The sequence below is a fragment of the Anguilla rostrata genome, chromosome 7, assembly GCF_018555375.3.
Source record: "Anguilla rostrata isolate EN2019 chromosome 7, ASM1855537v3, whole genome shotgun sequence".
Classification (NCBI taxonomy): Eukaryota; Metazoa; Chordata; class Actinopteri; order Anguilliformes; family Anguillidae; genus Anguilla; species Anguilla rostrata.
In genome coordinates this window covers 19,315,842-19,340,020 of record NC_057939.1, presented here as the reverse complement: position 1 = coordinate 19,340,020, position 24,179 = coordinate 19,315,842, and the positions used below count along the sequence as shown (strand labels likewise).

The window sequence follows — 24,179 nt, the reverse complement described above, 5'->3', positions numbered from 1 at the left end:
AAGTTGAACAGCAGATAGAAGTGAAGTGGCGTAAGAAGAGGAGGAAAATCCCGGATAGCCTGCCTGCTTATTATTATGTACAGTTGCTTTCAGCACCACCGTGTTTGATACTTGCAAACGTGACATTTTAATTTTTGAGAAAGCCAGCAGAAATGAATTCTTCCAGAAGGAACGAACATGACTGGCAAGGTTTGGTGAGCGAGGTGAGTGCGATGCAGCCTCTTTTGACAGTCGAAAATGATCCAGTTTCGTGGGAGGAAATTGCTGTCCCAGTTCAAATGCAGTCATAGTGGTTTTACCATATGCTAGAAAAAAGAACCCCTCAGCGTAATGATGCGTCCCTGCAGTAAGCAAACCTCATAAACACTACGAGTTTACAGCAAGTGAAATCATTATGCCCTGTGCAGTCGAAAAGTTGTGTTGCCTTTCCCACCATAAGGCGTAAATACTGGTGGCTGTCCACTTCGGTGGCCCTGTCTGCATTCGTCATACCATATGTGTGTCCTATAGTGCCCGTACCATGTAATAAAGATATTACACCCACACGAAACATGGTGCTGCCTACATGGTATGCCCTCAACATACATGGCGAGGAAGTTGAAATAGCGTTTCACCCCAACCAAAACTATTTTGATAGTATTTTAGGGATTACATTTTTGTTTGCCTGCAAATAATTTACGTGGCTGTTTTGACTTGTATTGCAAGTGTAGGAATAATTGTAACCTATCATTTGAATGCATTTGCAAAGCTGTTTTTGTGCTTTGCATTTTACTCTGACGGATTACCGTGCTGAATTGCTCAAAACGTCATCATCATGTGTGAAGTAGATAAAAAATAATGCTATTGCAGTATAAACTGTAATGTGGACATATTGCATTATGATTTTTTTTTTTAAACTCCAACATGAACACTATTTCTTTGTTGTTTGTTATGGTTTGTCGTGTGATATAGACTTAAAGTGGCACCGGCATTCGCATAATCACACATCAGTTACTTTTATCATAAAAGATGTTTCCTAGTTGAAAGGATAAATGATGTGTGTTGCACAGGGCTGATTTTTGAGCCATAGACTCTGGATTTGGGAACTCTGGAAAGCAAAAAGAAAACATACAGGATCAGGAATAGACTTCTATAGACTTTGGAATTCACCTTAGACTTTAAGACACTATTGAATATTTCCAAACCAAAGGCAATGCAAAATTGACATGTTTTATTTACTTATTACATTGATTCCACAATCTACGAATTGATTCCAGATGGTTGTACTTGTGTCTGCCTCATGACATGTAGGCCAGCGGTCTGAACTGGAGATAAAAATGAACATTTTGCAATGTAGCACAAAAGGCAGATGTCCTCGGTTCGACTTGGTTGGTATGGGATTCACGTATGAAACAGATGTCAGAGGAAGATGAAATTCTCGCAGTTTCAGTCCACATGTCTGATTAGAAATGGAAAATTGCTTGATTGCAGGTTATAACCTGCAATCTCTTCTTCCATGTTCTAATGATCTAATTAAGCATCAGAACTAAATATGTACAAAATTAGCTACTAATTATATTGAATCAGTGTCTGGAAACTGACGGACTTTGAAACTTTGCTGTACTGTCTGTAGAATGTCACCAGACTTTGACAACAGTGAGGTTTAAGGGAACACAGACCTCCTTGAGAACATTAATGTGCCACCTTTTGGCAGAGATTATGTAGTTTTCAGTTTGTAATTTCCTTCACACAATTCACACACCACTCTTTTCTTTGTATTAACACTGTGCTGGTAAAGCTTTTCCTTAGGCAAGAAAGATAACGCTGGTCTTATCTCCCACCTTTAAACAGGTTTAGTGTTTATTTATCCACAGGTGCAGAACAGTGTGTGTTTGATTAGTTTCCAGTGAAGAGGGAGGAGCTATTCTTTCTGTAATAATAATAATAATAATAATAATAATAATAATAATAATAATTCCTCACATTTATATTTCGCATTTCTCTAAACTCAACATGCTTTTTACTGTGATGAGGGGGAAACTCACCTCAGCCACCACCAATGTGTAGTCCCCTCCTGGGTGATGCATGGCAGCCATTAGAATTAGAATGCTCTAAACAAAAGCTGAGGTGTAGAGGGAGAGAACAATTATTTTGCCAATTAAACTGGGGGGTGATAGGTGGCAGGTTGCGAAAGCCAGGTTGAATTTAGCCAGGACACAGGGGAACCGTTTACCCTAGGCTCTCTACGCTACTGGTTTAATATCAGATGGTAATAGGTTCGAATGGGGTGGAGATATAAACATAATGTTCTGTGTCTAAAACTACTGTAGTAGAGGAACTCTGATGGTCTGTATTACTACAAAGGAGCAAAATGCATACTAAACCTTTTTGAAAAAGCTGTGATAGGGTGTTGACAGAATGCAGTAAATTGCACTCTGGTAATTTCCCCACTGTGCAGTCTTAGTTTGCGGATTTTGATAAGCATAGGTTTGCAGGTCTGTCCATAACCTGTCTTGTTCATGTGCTTGGTCACCACCTACCATTGCATTTTAACTGAGTAGTCGTAAAAGCAATAGTATGGAATAAGGATTTATTGATCCCCAAGGGGACCTTCACAGAGCAATAGGAACACTACAAATGGCCTGTGTCCCAAACGCGCAATGAACCAGCTAACAGGCAAGTGAACAGTAAACCCGGTGTGCTTTATACAATAATGCATAAAAGAACAAAAAACACCAGCGTAAGAAACCTGAACATATGCACCATGCTGTCACATACGCCCACACCCATTCGCATGCAGTCATTAAGCGTCTTATTGCTGCAGGGAGGAACGATTGTCAAAATCTCTCTACGGAGCATCTTGGTGCAATAAAACGGGCGGGAAACGTGCTCTGCATCTGCATGGGTGTTCTTCTGTAGGGGGGACGCTCTGAGGTCTGCAGCGTACGACACAGTTGTCTTTGAAATTTGCTGTTCTGCGGTTACTTCAGGCAAGTGGAGCTTCTTTGCAACTCTGGACCCTGCCTGCTTCGCTTAATCAATTTGTTGAGTTTATTAGCATCTGCTTTTGCCATCCTCCAATGCACTGCACTGCAGCACAAAACCTAACTCTACCTACCATACCTACATTGAATGTGTATTGTACATGCATTATGTGCTTACTACATTTTTTTTTTTTTTTACATTGTTTCAAATTTTACTTTTCATTCATACATTAAATGACGCACTTTTGAAACATTTTATTGTTTTTTTTTCCTAAATTAAATTAATGTTAGCTACGCAAGGCTGTTCGTTGATAGTTAAAGCAAACGATTTATGTCTGTTTCCACATGAGTGTTGTAAATGCAAATGTAGGATGGCCTATACTCCTCTCCTCTAAAATACACCACCTGCTCTACTGTACTGATTATCATGCAGTAATATTTAATAACCAATGCAAGTTCCACTCTCAATATTATTAAATAACTGTGCAGCCTCTGCAATTCCTGAAATCTATGACTGGCTGACTATAGTCCATTTCTGTGTAGAAATTGTATTTCTTTACAGTTTTTGACGTTCTTTTTTGTCATTATTCAGCAGCTTGGGTAAATATTGAGGGTAACTTACAATTCATTCAACGATTTAAAAAAATGTAAAAGAAAGCAAAATCTACACAAATACAGGAAGCGGCACCTCAACCTCGGTTCACTGTGCAGAGTGATTTATGTTTGAAATACGTGTTTGTCTCCTGTGTGAAAACAATTTCTATTGTACTGGCATTTGATTTGCCCCTTTACATCCTTGGTCCTTACGTTGAAAAGCAGCTGAGCTCCCAAAGCACAAAAGTAAAAATAATATATGCAGTGCAGAATAATGGTTAGGGAGCTTGACTTGTGACTCAGAGTTTGCCAGTTCAATTTCCAGCCGGGACACTTCCACATATACCTTTGAGCAACATACTTAACCTAAAATTGCTTCCATCAATATCCCACTGTATAAATGGATCGTATGTAAAATGTTATCTTTGTATGTCACCATCGGTAAGAGTGTTTTCTCAATGCAAATATGTTGGTTTTACCCCAGGAACTGTCAAACCCATTGGTGCATCTCCTGTGTTTCTCTGTAGGGGCGACAGTGCCTCTGTTTGCTCAGCGTTAGTCAGAGTAAATGTGTTCACTGTCACAAAGAGAAAGGTCTTCACTTCACAATGGTGGTGGAAAAACAAAGGTTGACGTGAGGTGTGGAAGAGCTGGAGAAAGAGGCGGCCAGCAGATTCGGCTGGGCCGCGGTGAGCGTCGGGAGATAAAATGGAGCCCAGCCACCAGGGAGACAATGCAGCGCTATCGCCTCCCTGTCTCACCTGCTCGGGGTCCTATTGTTCCTCTCAGGACGGCTCTAGCTCCAGTTTGTCCCTTCCCCTCTCTCTCTTTACTCAGTTCCTGGTCTGCAAGCGCAAGCTGGAGAGCAAGAAGGAGGCCCTGCTCATCCTGTCCAAGGAGCTAGACTGCTGCCAGCAGGAGCGAGACCAGTACAAGCTGATGGCCAACCAGCTGAGGGAGCGCCACCAGGGCCTGAAGAAGAAGTACCGGGAGCTCATCGTAAGGCAACATTACGCTATGGAGCACCCAGAGTATAGGGGCTGTTATACATACATTATTCTACAGAGCACCCATAGGATTTGGGCTGTTATACATACATTACACTATAGAGCACCTATAGCATAGGGGCTATTATTTATTTTGGCTGGACATTTGTTTGCCACCTGTTAAAGAAATGTTTTCAATGAAAGAAAACCTATTTTTATTGACTGTTTTTTTCTTTTTCTCCTGCTTTGGAATGACTGGCTTTGGAATGGCCTGTCATATTTGTTAGCATTTTCATTGAGAACAGTTTCTGCACATTCCCAAACGCCTGCAGTCACCTGCTGCTTCTCTGCAGTCTGCAGTCCACCGAATGAACTGTGCAGTCTTTGCCCTGAAAGACTGCATGACTTGTGCATCAGGCACAGACAGAATGCAGGATCTTGACCGACCAGAGGGGGGCGCTCTTGTGCCATGAGGCAGGGAGTTACCTGCAGATTGGAAGCCTTCCTAGTTGGGCGATGTTGCAGGCTGTCCTGGTTTAAACAGGAAGCATTGAGGTGGACAGATTGCCTGTATTTAACAGTGTCTCATAAACAAGTTTCTCAAAAAGGGTCCAATTGCTTTTGATAATAAAAGAAATGAATGGATGTGGTAGGTCTTTGTAAAATCTGCACAGAAACACAAGATCAGGAAACGCGATAAACCTCTGAAAACATCTTAAAGATGATGGTTTTTTAGGTGGTGCTTTTATTGTAGCTTTTCATCTTTAGACAGTAAGTTACTGAGACAAATGAATAGCTGTATTACTTGAGAGAAATGGTGTGCCTGTTCTTTCTACATTCCTCATCATTTCAAAGCATGAGAGCAGCAGGAAGATGCGTTTGCAACATCTGGTGGAGCTGTGAGTTTCTTGCCATTGAGATTTTGAAGTGGGAAAAATTGAGATTGCTTCATGGCCACAGCTGTATATGGGTGAGTAATTACTAATGGTGTTTTAATGTTTATTGCAGGATGGGGACCCCAGTTTACCCCCTGAAAAACGAAATCAGGTACGCATTGAGACAAGAAATGGCTTTTTTTCTTTCTATTCTGTTTCTGTCTTGGTGTTATTGAAATATTTTTCAATTACAGTATGGCATTAACAAATTGTTCTATCTGTTTCTGCTGTAACAGGGACTTGCGAAATAAAGGGAGTGTCCCCATTGCACCTTACAGTAGACATGCTGTTCCTATAATAACGTGCCTTTGTGGCGACCTTGCGTTCTTTGTTTGACTATGGGTACACTGTGTCAACAGAAACGTTTGGTTAGCTGTGGGAACTTGTCGTATGCAAAGATGATAGGTGAATGTCAAACAACCAATGACCTGAGTTGTAAGGCTGGAGTTTATAGAAGTTGGGTTTCACTGGTATAATGCTTGGAAAGCAAGCCAACAATCTGCAGTACAAATAAATTGTCTACTCAAATGACAATATGTTTGCAATGCAGTCAAGAGGCCTCATTAGGTTATGAATAGCATATCTGGTATAGGAAGTAGCACAAATTATAAGCATTACTGTTTATGGACACTGAAGGTTTCAGATTAACATAAATCTATGTGGTTGAAAACAATAAGCACTAAGCTACAGTATATGACCTCTGAGGTCTTTGCATGTAGAGTATAATGTATTTCCCTAGGGTCCTCACATGGTGTATGACTGTTTTATGCTTTTCATATATAAATGCATTCTCTTTGGCTTTTGGTGTTGAGTACTAGTGTTTGATAGTGTGCAGCGCTGCTGTAATGTTCAGGCTTCAGGAGATGGTAGCGAGGCGTTAGCGTGAGCCCTTTTTCTGGGCGAGCGAGCTGACAGACACGGTAACATCTGGAGTGAAGGTTGGTGAGGCGCGCTGCTGTGATCTGAAACCTTCCTGTGGAGATCTGCCTCCTGCCTAGTGCATTCTGCCTCCGTCTTATCCCTTCATCACATCTCTCTCTCTCCTACCCCTTCTGTTTGTTTCTTTTTTCTTTCTCAACCTCTGTCTATCTCTCTCTTTTTCACTGCTCCCTTCCCCCTTATCTCTCTCTCTCTCTTTCTTTATCCCCCTCCCTCTCCTCCCCCCTCTGTTTCTCCTCTCTGTCTCTCTCTCTCTGCCCCTCCCCTGCTGTCTCTGTCCCTCTCTCCCCAGGTGAACCTGGCCCAGCTGTTGAGAGATTCCCGGGAGAGGGGTAAACAGCTCGCGGAGGAGATGAAGGAACTGAATCAGCGGCTGGCGGAGGCCCAGGGGGATAACAAGGTACGGCATCCATCTCTGCGCCCCCTCCCCTGCGCCCCTCGCAAATCTGTGGGCGCAGCTGTGGGACAGGCGCTCTCCGCTTCCGTGGAAAGGATACGAGGGGAAATTCTTGGCTGCTAATCCGTTTCGGCCCAGTAAACAGGTGCACGGCGCCCACGGAAACGCAGAGGCGGGGCGAACTCTTGAACCGGCAGGATCTCGTCGTCACGTGACTAGCCTTAGCAAGAAAGGCTTGCCGTAATCAGTGACCGCAACCCTTAGCCCCTCCCCCCCTGCTCCTCCCACAGCTGCTCAGGATGACCATCGCCAGGCAGAGGCTGGGGGACGAGGAGGTCGGGGCCCGCCACTTCCCGGCCCATGAGCGCGAGGACCTGGTGCGGCAGCTGGAGTGGGCGCGCGTAATGGTGAGAGAATACAAGCTGCACTTCCTGCCGCCAGGGCTCGCACTTCCTGTCACCAGGTGCGCATGTGTCATGTGTTTCAGTGGACGTGCAGAAAACCCTGACAGCAATAATACCAAACCCCTAAGCGGATATAAACTTTCAGTTTTTTTGGGGGGGGCGGGAATAAATTCTTGGATGGTGTTTATTTCCTTTGAATTTGTCCCTGTCACTGTATGTAGACCAACCGTAATTAATATAGCTAATGCAAACTGTTCAGTTGCCTTGTCCTTTATTTGAAATCCATCATCTACAGCATGGGGATCCAAATTGACAAATTAATTGTGGTGTTAACTTGTTTTGTTTGGCAAGGGAGCAACCTGACTTGTGTCCATGGGTCATCAGAGGCCTGATCACATAGACCAATGTATCTGCAGCAGTGCCACACAAAATGGCTTCTTTGAGTGCAAATATTTTGATTTGTGGAATTTAGTTTGATATGCACCAAAATCACTCATAACAGTGGCAAAATAACACTGATGAAGAATGTGTATAGGATTGGTTTGATTACAGAAATGGGGAGCGACTTAGTTATCAGTAGGTTTCACACATGGTGCCTTAAAATTATGCTTGATGATGGTAAAGGGGCCAGTAAGCTTGTGTTGTAATGATTTTGTAACACAAGTGGTTACTATAATATTTTCTGCTATGGAAATGGCTGTAGCCACGTAACATTGCAGAAGTACTGGAAAGTGACGCCCTGGCTGCCTTAATACCATATTTGCGAATGGTTGTGGAATTAAGAAATGTTTCTCTATCATATAGCTTAGTACTATATTATAGTATGGTTATTAACCGCTATAATGATTGTGCGAAAGCAGTGTCCTGCAGTTTGTCTCTTGGTCTTTCTCTTGCGCAGAACGAGGAGCTGGAAAACCTTCTGAAGGCGTCGAGCGACGAGCTGCAGGATGTGAAAGCTGAGCGGAGCGTGTTCCAGGAGAAAGCCAACCGCCTCAACCAGGAGCTCAACCACATCCTGGGCGGTCACGAGAACCGCATCATCGACGTGGACGCCCTCTGCATGGAGAACAGGTGTGAGTGTGAGTGTGAGTGTGTGTGTGTGTGTGTGTGTGTGTGTGTGCGTGCGTGTGTGCATGTGTGCGCTCGTGTGTGTGTGTGTGAGATCAAGAGAGTGATAGAGAAAGAGAGGCAGGCCGACCACAGGAGCATTGTGGGAAATGTAATCTTGTTACTCTTTCAGCATGTTTTCATTTGAGCTTATTTCCGGAAATTGCATGTTTAGCCAGATTTCAGTTTTAATGAATGCAGTGAACATTAATGTCTGAGGTACTTTGTCTTTTCTACTTTCTTGACTGCCTTCATTTTTTGTTGCATCAAAAAGCTCTTTTTTTTACAACAAGGTTAGTGTCATTGCAAGCAGTACATTGAATTTATTTTTGAAAACTCATTGAAGTGAAGAACACCTTGAAAAAGCTCTGAAACTGTTCAGACACTCCTCTGCCTTTTGTTCTTTGCCTTTACCTGTAGCATCGATAAATCAATGTTGAGCTTAATTTCCCTCTAAATTATGAATGTAAGTTAAAGAATATTATTTTACAAAATGTCTGACACTTGAGCGGTTCAAGTGTACTTACTATATCAGAGAGCTGTTGGCAATAGATTGTTTTCCATTTGTACATTTCAAAGATTTTTAAACAGTCACTCCATTAACTCGAATTTCTCAAGCGCTTTCCTTTTATATCTTTTTAAATGAAGACCAAATGAGACCGGATGTATCCTGAGGCTGTTTTCTGTAAGCATCTCCATGGCAATCCTCGCTTCAGAGAGTCTCTCTGCTTGTTCCTTACTCCTGTCATTGAATTAGGCAGCAGAGCCTCCAGTGGGGAGGCTGCTTCCCCCTGTGTAGGCCATGGAGATCAGCGGTTTATACTGTTAGGTTCCCATTCGTTTATATTTTTCTTGATTTAAACCAGTTGCTCTTGGGTTGATGTGCTACTGCTGATGTAGTCAGGAGATGTGCGTATCTATGGAGGCCCATGAGACGGGTTCCTTGGCAAACCAATCAGGATTTGAATTGGATCATTTGAGGATTCACATAAGGCTTCATTTTATGGATGTTTTCTGTCAACCCTACAAGTTCTTGCTGTTCCTTTGATTGGAGTAAAGCACTTTATTTTGGAGAATCACCTCAAGTCAATGTGAGTTTTGTGTAGCTGTTTTGTCAATGAAAAGATAACCCAGTGCAACTTCACCGAAGAACCCAATTTCTTTGACAGATACCTACATGAGAGATTTAAGCAACTCCAAGAAGAGGTCAGCCTGCTGAAAGTGAACATCATGAAGTACAAGGTAGACAACAGTTTAATCAATCTGGTTCTTATAGGCACAAAATGAAATGAGTGTGTGAATCTTTTGCATAAAAAGTATTCTGTGTGTGTGTGTGTGTGTGTGTGTATGCGTGTGTGTGTGTGTGTGTGCATCTTACCATACACTCAGCTCCAACCCATCTTTGCCTGTGGAATGAATTATTCTCAAATAGAGTGAACATTGGTTGATAGAAATACAAGCAGCATCTACTTTGGAATGCTGTATTTCCCCAGATGGTAAATGTGCGTTGGCATTCAGAAAAATATCTTATCAGAAGATATGCAATCTAAGAAGTAAAATATGCAGCATAAAAATTTACTGAAACGAGAAATACTAATTATGCTCAGTCATTTCAGAGTCTTTAAATATTATCAGCATTTTTGGCAAAGGGGTGTCATGTTGAATCTTTGCAGTCTCCATTAATGCCGTAGTGTTTCTGAAACATTAATCGTGTGTGTGTGTGTGTGTGTGTGTAATGTTTACTGCTGTCAACATGTGTTGATTTGCAGAATGCTCTGGAGCGGAGGAGGAACTCGAAAACGTGCAGTAAATCTAAAAGCAGCAGTCTCACGGGAGTGCTCTCCGCCAGACAAGGTAAGACTCAATCCCAGCCTCGTTTCTGAGCGGGCGGAACGGCACCTAGCCAATGAGCTCCAGGACCCTGTGCTTCCTTTGAACCGCGTTCAGCCACAATCACTCTATATACTAAAATTGCATTCAATTGCAATTGCAGTTGTGTTCGGGATGCGTTATCAGTGTTATAATTACCCGTGGCATTGATTCAACTGATAAAGAGCTCAGTAAGGAACTTCCATGATTATTGTAGAGGTGACTCAGGACTTCTCTGGGTGTTAGTGCCACAGATGTATGAAGCGGTCTTAATCAAGGCGGCTAAACAAAGGGCTGATTCAACTGTCAGAAGTGTATTTGTTTGTTTGCTGATGGAGGACTGGAATGACAGTGCTGTGAGTTAGTGATGGGAGAGCAGGGCTTAACCAACCCCCTCAGGGGTGGGGCCACTGTTTGTTGTCAATCCCGGACTTGTTTGCTGAGCCAATCCAAATAACTTGTCTGTCCATTGGGAGCTGCTATGATTGGTGAAATTTGAGTGAGGCACAAATAACACCCGATAGCTCCAGCCCTTGTTGGGGCTCAGGAAGTTTTACTCTCACATCTGTGTGAGTGTTAACTTGTGCATTAAGTATTGTGGTGTTGAGGAGAGGCAGGAGTCTTTTCTAATCTTTGGGAAACCTTCTGCAGTACATGAGCTGCTGGCTGAAGAGAGTGGGTGTGGTCTCCCCGCCACGCCTCAGTCAGTCTCAGACCTGAAATCCCTGGCCACCGCCCTGCTGGAGACCATCCATGAGAAGAACATCATCATACAGCACCAGCGCCAGACCAACAAGTACGCGGCTTTCTCTCTGTACTCCTTTTATTATTTTATTATTTTTCCTAATTTTTCCTACTTTTTATATTCTTTATTCAGAACATATTGCAAGTTGGTGTATAGCAGTATCAAGTTGAAGTGATGTATTGGGTTTTTTCGCTGGCTGTAGTCCTAGGCCAAAGAAATATGGCAGCTTGTTCACAGGCTGATCTTCTGACTGAACTGTCACCTCGCACAGGATCCTGGGAAACAGAGTTTCTGAATTGGAGAAGAAGCTGAAGACCTTGGAGGTGTCTGGATTCTGGAGTCTTCCAGGTTGGTGCCACACTGCTCACCTTGGACCTGTATTTTCCCAGAAGTCCACAGCATGCATTCAGCATGATAGCCGTCATGTGGTCCTGCATGGAGCGCAAGGTCTGGCTGTCTCACATGACGCATGCAGCAGACTCTAGTTTTGCTGCATGTGAATGCATGGAGGGTGCATGTTTTAGTTCAGTATGCCTCTAAATGAACTGCTCCACAACATGCTTCACACAGCACATTTCTCTAGTCCTGGCGTTCTCAAGTTCAGTCAAAGGGACCCCTGTGTATGCTGGTTTTTGTTACAGCCAATCTGTAGCCCTGTTAATACATCTAATGCAGGTTTGGCTGGTTATCATTTGCTTTGTTTTTGAATTCTTCATTATGTACCAAAATGGTTATAGTTATAGTGCCATTTGTCCACACTTTCACCAATTAGGAGCCTACTGAATCACCTCATTATTTAACGTGGTCAGTTATACAAAACAATTCTCTCTTTACACACTCATTTTCAATATAGCACAATGTGAATATGGGACTTTGATTCTTCATGGCATGCAGACTTATTTCTGACATAATTTGGCATAAGAGAGCAAATAATCCCTGAAAACATGAAGAGCGTAATTAAGAAAAAATGTACAGCTTCTTAAAATTCCGGGATTGCAATGGTGGTTAGAAAGAAAACCAGTATACACCCGGGTCTCCCAGGGCCAAACATGCAAACCACCTCTCCAGTCAAAACAACGGTAGCCTATCGTCTCCACAGCACAGCCCATATAGCATGTGTGCTACAGTGCTCAGTAACTGCTACGTTTAAAGGGTGCTGTTTAATCAGGCTAATGGAGGTGAACCGGTTTAAGTCGAGCAGCAGGGCAGAGAACGGTATCGCACAGCGTGAATACGGAGAGGCGCCTTGTTTGCTGTTGGCTGCACGGGTGCGTATGTGTTTGAATGACAGCGCTGATCCAGTGAGAGAGCCTGTGAAACCAGTAATGTGTCTGCCCACCCCCCAGCCTATCCCCGTGCTGTTATATATGTACATTTCCAGCTCACTGTTTGCAAACCCTGCCTGTTTCATCCCGAGTCTATTAAAATCATGCAGCACTGTTATGAAAATCTGTGCTCCCAGCATGTTCGCAAACTCCCAGCACCCAGACGTAAAGCCCCCAAGCCTGGAGCCTGATATTTTTCTTGCATATTTTGCATCAATATGTTCAAGCCCATCATTTTTTTATTTCTTTATTTACTGTTGTAAGTTGAATAGGGTGCGAGCAGTATTGTATGCAATGCTGAATGGATCATGTGACTGAACTCCACCGTCTCTCTTCTCCTTCTGCTGCCCAAAGGCCTGACCTACAATGTGTCCCTGGGATTAGGGAGTATGTTTCTGCTACCCTGATATTTGTACCATTCCCGCCATTGTGTCGTGCCAGCAGAAATCTGAGCCGTCTGCCAGAAGCAGCCGTACCCCTGTGTATTCCCCTCCCCGTGTTTGTCTGCGTCTTATTCACAAACCAGGGTTCTGCGTATAATGTATCTCGCTCAAGATCTATAGATAGTGCCGTTTTAAGATGTATCAGATGAGACAGACAATTCTTTAAAAAAAATTATCCAGTTTTCTGTCCACGTCAGGAGTGTTTTAGCTCCCCAAATTTAGTTGGTGCTTGTATTTCCTGTACCATTCTTTCTTTGAATTTTAGTGCTGCATGTTTAATGTATTCGTCATTCAGGTTGGTCTCTTAACAATATTATGGAAGAAATCATAACCATTGGCCCTTTCTCAATGCCTTTCCTGTGTGCTTAAGGTTTTTGTGGTACATTATTCAGATATCCCAGATGAATGATTGGAGTGGGGTAGAAGTACTTCAGAGTAATTGAGCCAAGGACCAGCTTGCATTCCATACTTCACCAAACGAAATCTTCATCAGCTAATCTTATTTAAATTCTATTGAAATATAACATAAATTATATATCAATTACATATCAATTCAATTAGTTTCAACTAAATTGAAATGCAAAAACTCATTGCGTATTTGTCCTCCTAATATGAGGTTGAAGTTTGGGGAAGCAACAAACAAACAAAGAAAAAAGAAAGAAAAGAACACAAAAATGAATAGAAATTTGTCAAAATGTATTTTTTTAAATGCCTGGAACAGTTTTCAATATTCGAGGCATAGCATTAATGTGATAAACTCAACTCACAGATCAATGCCTGGCTAATCTGCCCTAGGAGAATGAATTGTAATAACAACAATGCACTTTGATGTTAATACCCGCTGTCCCCAGAAAGATTGTAAAGATATGCAGGATGGGTTGTTCGCGATTAAACATGCCTCATTTGAATTAACTGCATAACCTGATTTTTCAGTCCAGAAAATCAGGGAGGAGGATGTGAACTACAGTGGTCAAACTACAAATGCAAACGTCCTGGTACATCATATATTTGAAGGGGAAGTCACATAAACAGCTGGTGAAAATAAGCTTTTATTAAGCCAGGCTGTTCATCAATGCGAAGCATTGCTGCAGATTTCTTTCAAAGGCATCCTTAGATTTCCCACTGCAGGACTGTGTAAATAAATGCAGTTCTTCCCATGTCCAGTAGAGGGAGGTGTGGCACTTTGTTTCAGGCTCCTTTTAGGCTTGAGAAATCCTGCACTGTGAAGCTTGCCTGTCATAAGACTGTCATTCTCCCACCATAAAACTGACAAGCATCCATTACTGAAAATGATTGCCCACATTACAAACACATTTAGGGAATGTGCTGTTATTAGGGAATTTGTAGACGAGACAGAAAGTGGCTCATGAGTCAGTTCATGAAAGTGAAAGTGGGGAAGAGTGGCCTCGCAGAGACGGCCGGAGACTGGTGAAAAAAGGCTGCTCAGGCGTGTGATTAAAGTCCAAACATTAAAAAAGGAAAAACACATTGTTGCCATCTGGGGGAAAACTAAATTTGAGTCAAACAACTCAACACAACACAGCCCCACCACCCCCTCCTCCCTCTCTCCCCCCAACCCACCCCACCCCACACCCAAAGGGCCTTCCCTTTAAGGAGTCGCAGGCAAACACACCATCTGAAAAGCTGTCAGAGTATATCACCCACACAGGCAACAATGAGCCCACTCACCACACCGAGGACAGGCAGACAGGAACGTCCTGAAGGGCATCGTATAACTGCGGTCTGTTTAAACCCGAACAGCCCCAGCACAGTGCGGTCTTTGTGTGCCCGGGCCGCTCATGTGAGGCAGACACAGTGCCGCTGCTGGAGTGAGGTTATTACGCTCTGGCGTCCTTCCCGCGCGCTCGTTTCCGCCGCGTCGCGTCTCCGCGGACCAGCGCTGATGTCTCCGGCAGTCACGACGGACGGCGCTCGCAGCGTCCGTTTCTGACCGGCGGAACCCGCTGTACGGTCGAAGTAACCTTCTGCGGAGCGCGTAGGTACGCTACTCCCTGCGTGACGACACATGCCGGTGACTCAGAGGAGACGGACAGCGGGGTGTCTTGCTGAAACGCGGGAGCAGGGCGACTTGGGGAGCTAGCGCCCGCTAGGAGCTAAAACGCGCTGCTTCAGTCCCACTCGCTATTCAGCAAGCCATGGCCTGATGTCGTGGGACTCGGGCTCCGTGTAGCATACATAATTGCCGCAACTTTTAATTGCCTTCGGCAATCTGCAGAACAAGTTGTCAGCAGTCTTGTTGCGGAGGCCAGTGAACGCAGTTTGTTATTGCAGTTTGTTATTGTTTGACGCCTCTGCCTGAAAGCTGTTAGATGGAACATGTCTCAATTGAAGGATGTGATGACGTCACTGTCGCGCTCATCCTCACAGTGAGCATTTGTTTACCCTAGCATTCGTCATGATCCTACTCTTTTTTACTAGCCAACACTGAACATTCTCTGGAAGATTTGAAAATGTACAGTGTGGGTCATATTGCACGCACAACTCTGGCACTCTGGCTGACCTTCTCAAATTATATTACACAACAGTTGAAAAAGCACCACAAGGGCGTACTAATATAGAGCAATGAGAGTTGTTGGAACTGAAATGGGCATTTCTTTATCTAAAATGTTTATCTAACATTTTACTTTCTATGTCATGCAGTGTTCTACAGGAATCATGCAAGCCCATATTTTGCTGCACAGCCTTTAAACTGTCTCAGCCAATGGTCGGCACTGATTTTAAAGCAGAATCGGTACAGTGGCACTCTACTCTGTTCCCTGTATTTGTCTTGGGGAGAAAGCGAAGCCCTGTCTGATGCTTGATTGGATTACAACAAGCACTCTTGTGAGTGAGATGCATGCCTAATGATCTGTGGCACTGCGAAACTCCCCCTCAGTTAGGCACCCTGGATCAGGACATTGTGGGGCTCAAAAGGGACACGCCCCTCTCCATAAGGAACAGCATTCATCTTCTGCGAAAAATCATCGCCCGTCCTCCCCCAAATAATCTAGAGCAGCCAGGGTCCAACAGCCAATCGGAAACCGTGACAGCGTGTGGACATATGATTGGTGCATCTGACCCCTGTCAAGAGGAAATGACAGGAGAAAATGCACTTTGGAATGGAAACGAAAGTGCAGTGAAAGGGGGGAAGGCGATCAATTACCGTTATGTGTCGAGTGACATCTTGTGCTTGGACAGACGTGGGGCATGGCATCAGATGGTAGAGGAGTGCTTCATTTGTGCCACATAACATCTGTGATCCATTACCTCCCTGTCTGGGTGCGACCTGGTCAGTTTGGCCAAAGGTCTTTTTAGACATAGATCTGCTGCACGGTCTTCCTTTTGCGTTTGTTTCTTCCCCAACCGAATGTCAGCAACGTGAGCCTTTTCTAATCCGGCGTTAAGGTAAAAAGCAATGCCGGAGCACGTTTCTGATGTCTCCAGCATACAGTGTACAGTCCCCTGCGAATAGCATATGGCGTCCGTCCACGATGCGTGCGAGCATCACTAATGAAGACTGATGAGAGGGAACGGCAGCCGCTTCCTGTGAATCCAACGCTGTTCGTGTGTGAAGCCTCCGTCTTTTCCTGCTTACACGCGCACCTTTCAAAAACAACCCCTCGCTAGCCGCACACCCTTTATTTTCTCTTAATTAAGCAAATATGGGTGGTATGCGTGTGGGTGTTTGTGTTTGAGTGTGTGTGTGTGTGTGTGTGTGTGTGTGTGTGTGTGTGTGTGTGTTTGTGTAGAGGAGGAGGGGGGGTGGGGGAGCAGCGGTGGGAGACGGGACTTTTGACATGTGTTGGGTAAACTGAACCGCGGCGAGAAGTAACCGCCGCTTTTGCGGGCTTTATGACTTGTGGCGAATAGGAGGACGAGACGCCATTAGCCTGAATGAGAGCCAGCACCCCCGGTCTCCTCTGCTGGGGCTCACGCAGCAGCCAGCGCAACCGCGAGCACAGCCACCCAAAGGTGAGTGTGTAATTGTGTGTAACTGGCTGCGCCGTTCATTAACGATGCCCTCGGCGAGCGACAAAAGTGCCGTAATTAGTAGTGCATGCTCTCCTTCCCGCCTCTCCTTCACAAAGCCCTCATTGGTGCTGATGGATAAGTACCCATTCCTCTCAAATGCCATGGCATTTTGAAAATGCTAGCAAATTCTGCCCACTGACATTCAAAAACGTGGGGCGTGTTTTGACGGAGGCCTATAAATATGGACTCGGCCGTGCGAAATTCTGTTTTTTTGGGGGGTTTGCGGTGGTGGGGGGGGAGTTTTCCTCCCCTGCGCAGAGTCTTTAACCTTTTGGCTGAACGCTCACAAATATGGGTCAGTAATCCCTGAAATGAGAGCGGGTTTTTGGGGACGTGGCAGAACTAAGCTGTTCCCATCAGCGGGCCTGTGACGCCGTCGGTCCTGTTCGTGTGATGTAATGTTGCAGTGCTGTTGAAGCGGTGCTATCGCATGCAACACTCTTACGTTGGTCATACTTATACTATCTCTGAGATCTTCTGCAACATTTTTGTATATTTACAGACAGTGTGTATTCAAATAAAGTTTGAATGACCACATTCTCTTCAGATGGTATGATGGAAAAACATAGGGCTAAGTTACATTAAATAATTTAGGATTATTTAATGTATTGGTTAACATTGCTTTGGACTAGAGCTTGTTGAATTTGTGTGAGCTAAGATAGCCAATATTGTTTGTAATGTGGCCTCGTTTTGATATTAAAACTTTTAACGACAGGCCTGGATTTTTCAAGTTTAAATTAATGACTTATAGACATTGTTTTGTACGCGTGAGTAACTTGCCATTTTTGTACATTGAAAACGTGTTTTTGTTGAGGTACAGAGTTGTACTTTAACTGGGCTTGCCTGTCTGTGAGATGGTTCTGTATGCGGTATAGGCTGCCTTGGCTTTGTGAACTGCAGGGCTGCATTGAATTGACTGATCTGTGAGGGCTACAAGTGACTTTGATGATGATATAACTTCTGCTTGATTTGCTGTTTAAGTGCCCTGTTTGCAAATGCATGTACCTTTTCTTTTGGAATTTAGCGTGAAAAAATGGCTGCATAGTAAATATCATGATTATTTATTTTGCTGTGATGGGGCATCTGTGCGAGTGCCTCGGCAACATGTTGAGAAGCTCTTTATGTGTCCTCATAATTGCCCCCCCGCCCCCCTCCATCATTGCACATGGTTGCATCTGCGCGGGGTTCCGCCACCAGAAGGGTGCAACCATGTGCATCCTTGACAGGGGGCGGAATTTTCAGATGCCTTAAATCTGTTACATTTCCACTCTGCCATGTGTTTGCACCAGCCCAAATGCCAAATGACAGACCTAGCCCTTTTTCTACCCCCCTCCCCCACCAACCCCTCCCCCCTCCCTCGCTCTGCTCTCCCATCCTCCCGACAGCTACATTTGCTTTTCATGACCTCAAAATAAAAATAAGACCCCTGATTATTGCCTACGCATTTGTTAAAATAAGTTTTTGCGGTGAACCAATTCCAAAAACCTTCATTTGTATTTAACTTTTTTTTCCATGTTGTCCTATTCAAAACAGCCGCATTACAAAATGTAATTGCTTTATAAATCCTTTAAGGCTTTGGCATGATAAAGGAGATGAGCTGTCATCGGGCAGTGGCTGGCCTCGCTGCGTGTCCTTTGCTTAATAATGCATTAGCAAATTGGGATGCATTTCCATTATCACTGAGCTCACACGATGACCATTAATCTTGTTTGTCTCCAATCTGATCAGATGACAGGACAGGAAGTAAGGAAGCTCCGGCATGGGAATATGGCACAGCTGGCAAAGACGGCCACCCAAAAGTGTGGCCCGGCTCCCAAGCTGGTCCAGATGGCAGCAGTGGGGGAGGCGCACCTGTTTGTTTGGACGCCTCCGAGCGCGGTGCCAGAGAGGGGGCGGAGCTGACAGAGGAGGAGGCGGAGATGGAACAGAGGGACGCGGCGGTTGTGAAGCTGACTGAGGAGCAGGCCGGCACTGAGCTGACAAGTCCAAAGGAGGAGCGGGAAGAAGAGGCAGCCACTGCCCCTGGCAGTGCCCCCACTAAGCCTGAATCCCTCATAGATAGCCCCTTAGAACACTCTGAGTCTCAAGCTCCTCCCACTGTTTTAGGCCCCGCCCCAAAGGAGGGGCCTCCTCCATGCCACGCTCAGGAGGAGGAGGAGGACCATCCTGAAACCTCTGGCCGTCTATCTGTACTGTGTTCCCAGGCCACCAGCCCCACCCACACTGAGGAGTCGGGGCCTGACGGCACTGTGGAGGAGAACGACAACTACTTCCGTGAAAGCCTCGCGTAGTTTCTGCCCTGATCTCCCTGGTAATGAAGACATAGAGAGGTTCACACAGCACACAGAAAGACGGGGAGGACGAGGGAGACACCACGCTGCCTTGGGCTCCTGCTGCAAAACGTGCTTTATCTGCGGCGTTTGCTTTGTACTTGTTTTACACGTGTTCCGCGTGTCTTCACCAAACATTTACCTTCGGGAAAATAAAGAGACAGGGTCTCCCAGATCCCTGGTCTCTGCAGGTTTTCCTCCTGCGTTGCCTGTGAATGTACCTGCCTGTGAAGCACACACATGCCCTTGGAAAGATTGATGAATGGATGAGGAGGGTGTATGAACTGTGCAGTGAGCAGATATATTTTCGGATTGTTCCCAAATAGACTCTCTGCACGCGACTGTTCATGAGAGACTACCCAGGAACTCGGTAAACCCCTAGGAACTAGGAAATGATTTGCAAATATAAAATTAATTTATGGCTGCACTAGCTTATTTATTATTTATGGATATGGTATATTGCTAATGATCAAGCTGATAGAAGTGTACTTGAAGCATAAGGCGGAAATTGCCCTAGTGGGACGTTGGTAAACTAGCCGTTTCTAAATGGCTCTGTTTCTTAAACTGAGCTGTTATTTTTGTTCATTGTGCATCTCTCTTTGGGTACAGGCTCCCCTGCTCTGCCCTGTGTGGTTTGCTGACTGCACACAGGGCTTCAGAAAACATGGCACATGCCAAAGTCCAAAGGCTGGCACGGTAGCGTGGCGCCAACCTCTCGTGATGCCGTTGCACAACATTTGTCCATGCATCCAGCCATTTTGTGACCCGCTTATTCCTCGTCAGGGTCGCAGGGGGGGCTGGAGCCTATCCCAGCATGCATTTGACGAGAGGCAGGAATGTAGGCAGAAATGCACCCTGGACAGGTCGCCAGTCCATCACAGTGTGATTTAGAGTCTCCATTTAGCTTAACGTTTGTTTTAACTTAACATGTGATATTTTGATCTTTCGCATTACACTCACCACGGCAACAACAGATCGCCAGACGGACCGTTTGATTTCTGTAGATCGGTCTCACTGCCAAAACCATAAGAGTGTTTTACTCTGAGGGGTGTGAATTACTTTAAATGAGATCTTCCTGGGAGTTTGTACTGTAAACGGAGCGAGCTTCTTGGATTCTAGCTCTCACCCCATCCCTGAGACTCAAACCCGTCGTGCCAGCTGGCCTCCCTGAGAAGAAAAAAAAAAAAGCACGGTGCCAAAATTTATAAAACTGCTTATTTTGCAGAATGCCGTTTTCTATTTTTACTCCACAACAACGTTCCCGGGATTCAGTGCACGGATCCCTGCTGCCCCGCAGCTGATCTGGCAGATTGGCGCGATGCTCCAGGAATGAGACGGCTTCATAAAAGAGATGGAATTTCTACCAAAGAAACCGAAGCGTTGTGCTGTGGCAGCGCGGCCTTTACAGAAGCATTAAACCAGTGTACCAGCTCGCGGTGGCGCCTGATGGTCGCAGTCGTTGCCGGGCCTGTGTTTCGTGAAATAACTGTTGACGGAAGTAACATTTCTTCTCTCTTCCCCTCGGTGTGGTGCTGAGCGCTAACTGAATAAATCGAATAAAGTTTGAAGGGGTTTCCATGGTAGACGACAAAATGCATCGCAACTTGGGATTGAGGAAGTTGAACAGTTTCGGCTCCTGCTGAGAGGGTGAAACGAAGGCTTTGTCTGGGCGCTAGATGGATTGAAGTCGACGATTCACTTTTCATCCCCTTCTCTTGCAGATTGCCTGGCGCAGTCTGTCATTTGGCACAGTGGGAGAGCAGATCTTCCTGCTACATCTTCTGCCTCTTGCCCGATTAGACAGAGAGCTGCGCATTTGCAAAAGGCCAGGCACCGTTCAATTAAACGTGAGGGTGCCTGGGTGAGATCTCATTCCCCGGTGATTGATCGAACTCTGCCTTTTGGACACCGCACTTTCTTGCCAGAGAAGAATTTCATTCCAGTTCTTGATGGTGTCGGGCGGTTTAGTGCCATCCTGTGGTTCTTGACCACGTTTCTGATGCAGGTCTGGCTGGAGTCCGGCAGATTCCGGCTTCTGTTCGCAGCTGTTGGGCCCTCGCGTGAACAGAAAATACAGTATCCTCCACTGGAATTGTGGGAAAAATGAGGCCACAGTCACTGTTGCCCTTGCCTGGGCCCATCTGAGTAATTTCGTTTTTCATACCCGTATCTTAGCAGCAGTGTGTGCCGATTGCTGATTGGCTGCGAGGGTCAGGGTATGCTGGGAGGGTCCGCGGGACAGAGCCCTCTCTGCTTAGTGACAGACACAGTCATCTGACTCCGGGAGCCAGAGGGGGGTGTAATTAGGGGCACCGCTGGGGGAAATCGCTCATCTGCTGATTTTAATCAAACTCCAGAGGAGCCGAGTTTGGTGTGCCAGCCTGGGGTCGCGGCGGGGGGCCTAGTCAGCGTGTCGCCTGCACGTCGCAATCCCGGCCACACCGGCGGCCGAGGACACAGAACGGCGCGCTGTCCCCGGCGGTCGTGACGGGGATCCATTTTAGGGCCCGTCGTCTCGGGGAGGGGCTGGCGGGAAGCAGCCATTTTGCACACATTCCTGCGTCAGGTTACTTACTTCAGCAGCGCCCCTGATGGATCTGTCAGACATGAAACCACTTCACCTGTGCGAATCTGTGCGGTCCGAATGCAGTCAGTCATTTTCGGGAGATTTGAAATTTGAAAGTCTTCGAGCCCCGAAGGTCCGTCTTCCTGTTAGAAAAGTGTAACTTTTTTTTTTTACTTTGGTTGACAGGTCTATAATTCAGAACTGGAAAATAACACTGAACGCTCAGTAAAGCGTAATGCCCTTGTCTTGTAGAGCATTTGACTCCTTGTTTCATTCCTCTCATGCATTGATTAACAAGATATGTGCAGAAGTAGTGCACCATATTTCACAGTGGCAGGACCCTAGCTTTTGTTCTGTTCTGATTGCATTAAATTGGCAATATAAGTTAAACCATTATTATTTTTATTATTATTATTATTATTGTTGTTAATTATGAAACTGCAGATAATATTTAATGTATTGTCTGTTGCTTTATTGTTAAGCAATGATAGTGTTTGTATAATAAACGGGCATAATAAAAATACAATATACTGTTCCTTCCTTTGGCTGCTGATCTGCAGCTCTCCTCATACACACATTTAGATGTCTATATGAGGGTGATAATGCTTTCATTTGGATTGGCCCCTTTGCACAAGTAATTTCTTTTGGTCATCTGGATTGCTACGTGGCTCAGCATCTCCTTTTCTCTTATACTGTTCCGGTGATACGGAGTTGTGCCTCTTTGAGTTATTTATTGCCTATAATTATACTTGTTGTGTTTCCACAAGGGCAAATCCTGTGCAAACCGTTGGTGGAACAGAAGGGTCAGTGCACTTTATGTCATTATTTATTTTCCATTTGATTTGTTTATGCATTTGGAATTGAGGTGGAGAATATGTGAATAGTTATGCAAATAAAGCGCATAAATCACATTGTTGTATGCTACTGAATACACTCCTGCGCAAAGGGGAGACACCCAGTCAACTTTGTTTTTTTTATTTCTGCTGTTATGTGTTCCTGGAACGTACAGTGGAGCAGGTCACAAGAAGACTGGGAATATTTTCTATGCCATTGTTGAATGAATATTGTGACATTTAGCTGGTGATGTCACCGTTGAAAAGAGATACACTTGTCAAGCCCAGATAAGCGTGGAGGCTATGCTGGATGTCTGCAGAAGCTGGGCTTTACAGTCAGATCTCTATTAAGATAGTTGATTATGGGCTGGCCTGATAACAGGGGACGAGAGCACTGATATCTAAAGTGTAACAGAAGTAACGGACTCCATGCAGTTCTAATGTGAAAGCGCTCCAGAAGGGCGGGGAATTGCCCAACCTGGCAGAGTGTGCGCTGTTACAAATGTAAATACGGATATTCGGCATCCATTTCAAGCTCAAGACTTTGCTCATGCAAACGCACGGGGCCACGTTCAGGCACAAAGCTGCTCAAAAACGCTGGAAACGAGGCCTTGCACTTTACAGGAGAAAGAACTGCGGCTCTCACTTTGTCTCCTAATAGCTTTTCCTCCTCGAATAAAAGCGTGCCCTGCTGGGAAGACCCCTCCGGAGTGACAGTTGGTCGCTTCAGTGGCCCGGCAGGGTTTGACTTCTCTAGTCCTGGAGGGCCCGCTACCTGTGGGGCTTCAATCTCAATTACTGCTGCCTGTGATTAAGACCCGGAAAATCACAGCTTTTCACCTCTTAATCAACTGACAAGGCCCGAGGTAGAAGGAAAACCAGGAACTAATGAAGGACCGGAATCAGTCAGCCTTAGTCTGAGAGCCAATAAATGCACCAGCAGGTGCGGTCCAGATAGAAGTGGCCACAGAAATATTGAAGGTGAGAGTAAGGCTGGCATGAAGCACTTTGTATGCCCGATGGGGGGGCAAGAAAATCCTCATTTAAAGTTTAGACATTTCTGCCACTCTTTCCTTCTGTCCAGATCTTGTCAGCAGTGACCTTTAGCAGCTCCAGATGTGGCTGACTTGATGAATGAGCCATGGATGTAAATAATGTTCCCATTTTACGGAAGAATACAGTACTCATTCCTTGTTATTTTATGTGTTATGTGATGGTTTTATTAAATCCTTGCACCCTGCTTTCGGCTTGTTTTTGATTTTTACTTACTTTTAGATTTTTGGAGCATTTGTAACATCTCACTGTAACGCTACAGTGGAATTACAATTTTTCAATAAGCAATAGTAAGGGGTAGTACTATAAGTAATAATAATTACAACAGCATGTTAACAAAAAATTACAATAGCAATGAGTTCATCTGGATTCCAGGAGTGGAATGGTCTATTACCTGGGTTTTCTACAGGGGGCATGTACCCCCCATCCAAGAAAAGCACCCTCATCTGTGAAACATGGTGGGGGGTGTAATGCTTTGGGGATGCATGGCTGCCACAGATGCTCTCACTTGTGTTCATTGATGATGTATCTGCTGATAGCAGCAGCAGAATGAATTCATAAGTGTTCAGAAGCATCTTGTCAGCTCAAGTTTAACCAAATGCCTCCAAATTCATTTTAGGATGGCACCTCATCCTACACTAAGACAATGATCCCAAAC

The 24,179-nt window shown here is 44.9% G+C and overlaps 1 protein-coding gene across 2 annotated transcripts; it reads left to right on the top strand.

Moving 5' to 3' along the window:
* The first annotated feature begins 10 nt into the window (after nucleotides 1–10).
* On the top strand, nucleotides 11–23,708 carry ccdc149a (coiled-coil domain containing 149a). 2 transcript variants are annotated; one of them, XM_064343477.1, is made up of 12 exons: nucleotides 11–203; nucleotides 4,395–4,556; nucleotides 5,552–5,590; nucleotides 6,710–6,817; nucleotides 7,105–7,221; nucleotides 8,117–8,289; nucleotides 9,495–9,567; nucleotides 10,095–10,179; nucleotides 10,846–10,990; nucleotides 11,211–11,287; nucleotides 16,578–16,679; nucleotides 18,468–23,708. In XM_064343477.1, exons 1-12 carry the CDS (start codon nucleotides 153–155, stop codon nucleotides 19,028–19,030), a joined length of 1,695 nt encoding a protein of 564 aa, XP_064199547.1. In that variant the 5' UTR covers nucleotides 11–152; the 3' UTR covers nucleotides 19,031–23,708. The 2 variants fall into 2 exon arrangements, with proteins under 2 accessions (XP_064199547.1, XP_064199548.1); XM_064343478.1 differs by lacking the exons at nucleotides 16,578–16,679; nucleotides 18,468–23,708 and adding an exon at nucleotides 12,619–13,523.
* Nucleotides 23,709–24,179: the final 471 nt, after the last annotated feature.

Excerpts from the sequence above, each read along its gene's own strand:
- ccdc149a (XM_064343477.1), top strand. The coding sequence starts at position 153 with ATGAATTCTTCCAGAAGGAACGAACATGACTGGCAAGGTTTGGTGAGC. Across the intron at positions 9,568-10,094 it reads TGAACATCATGAAGTACAAG|AATGCTCTGGAGCGGAGGAG; the intron begins GTAGACAACAGT and ends GTTGATTTGCAG. Across the intron at positions 16,680-18,467 it reads GCGAGCACAGCCACCCAAAG|ATGACAGGACAGGAAGTAAG; the intron begins GTGAGTGTGTAA and ends CAATCTGATCAG.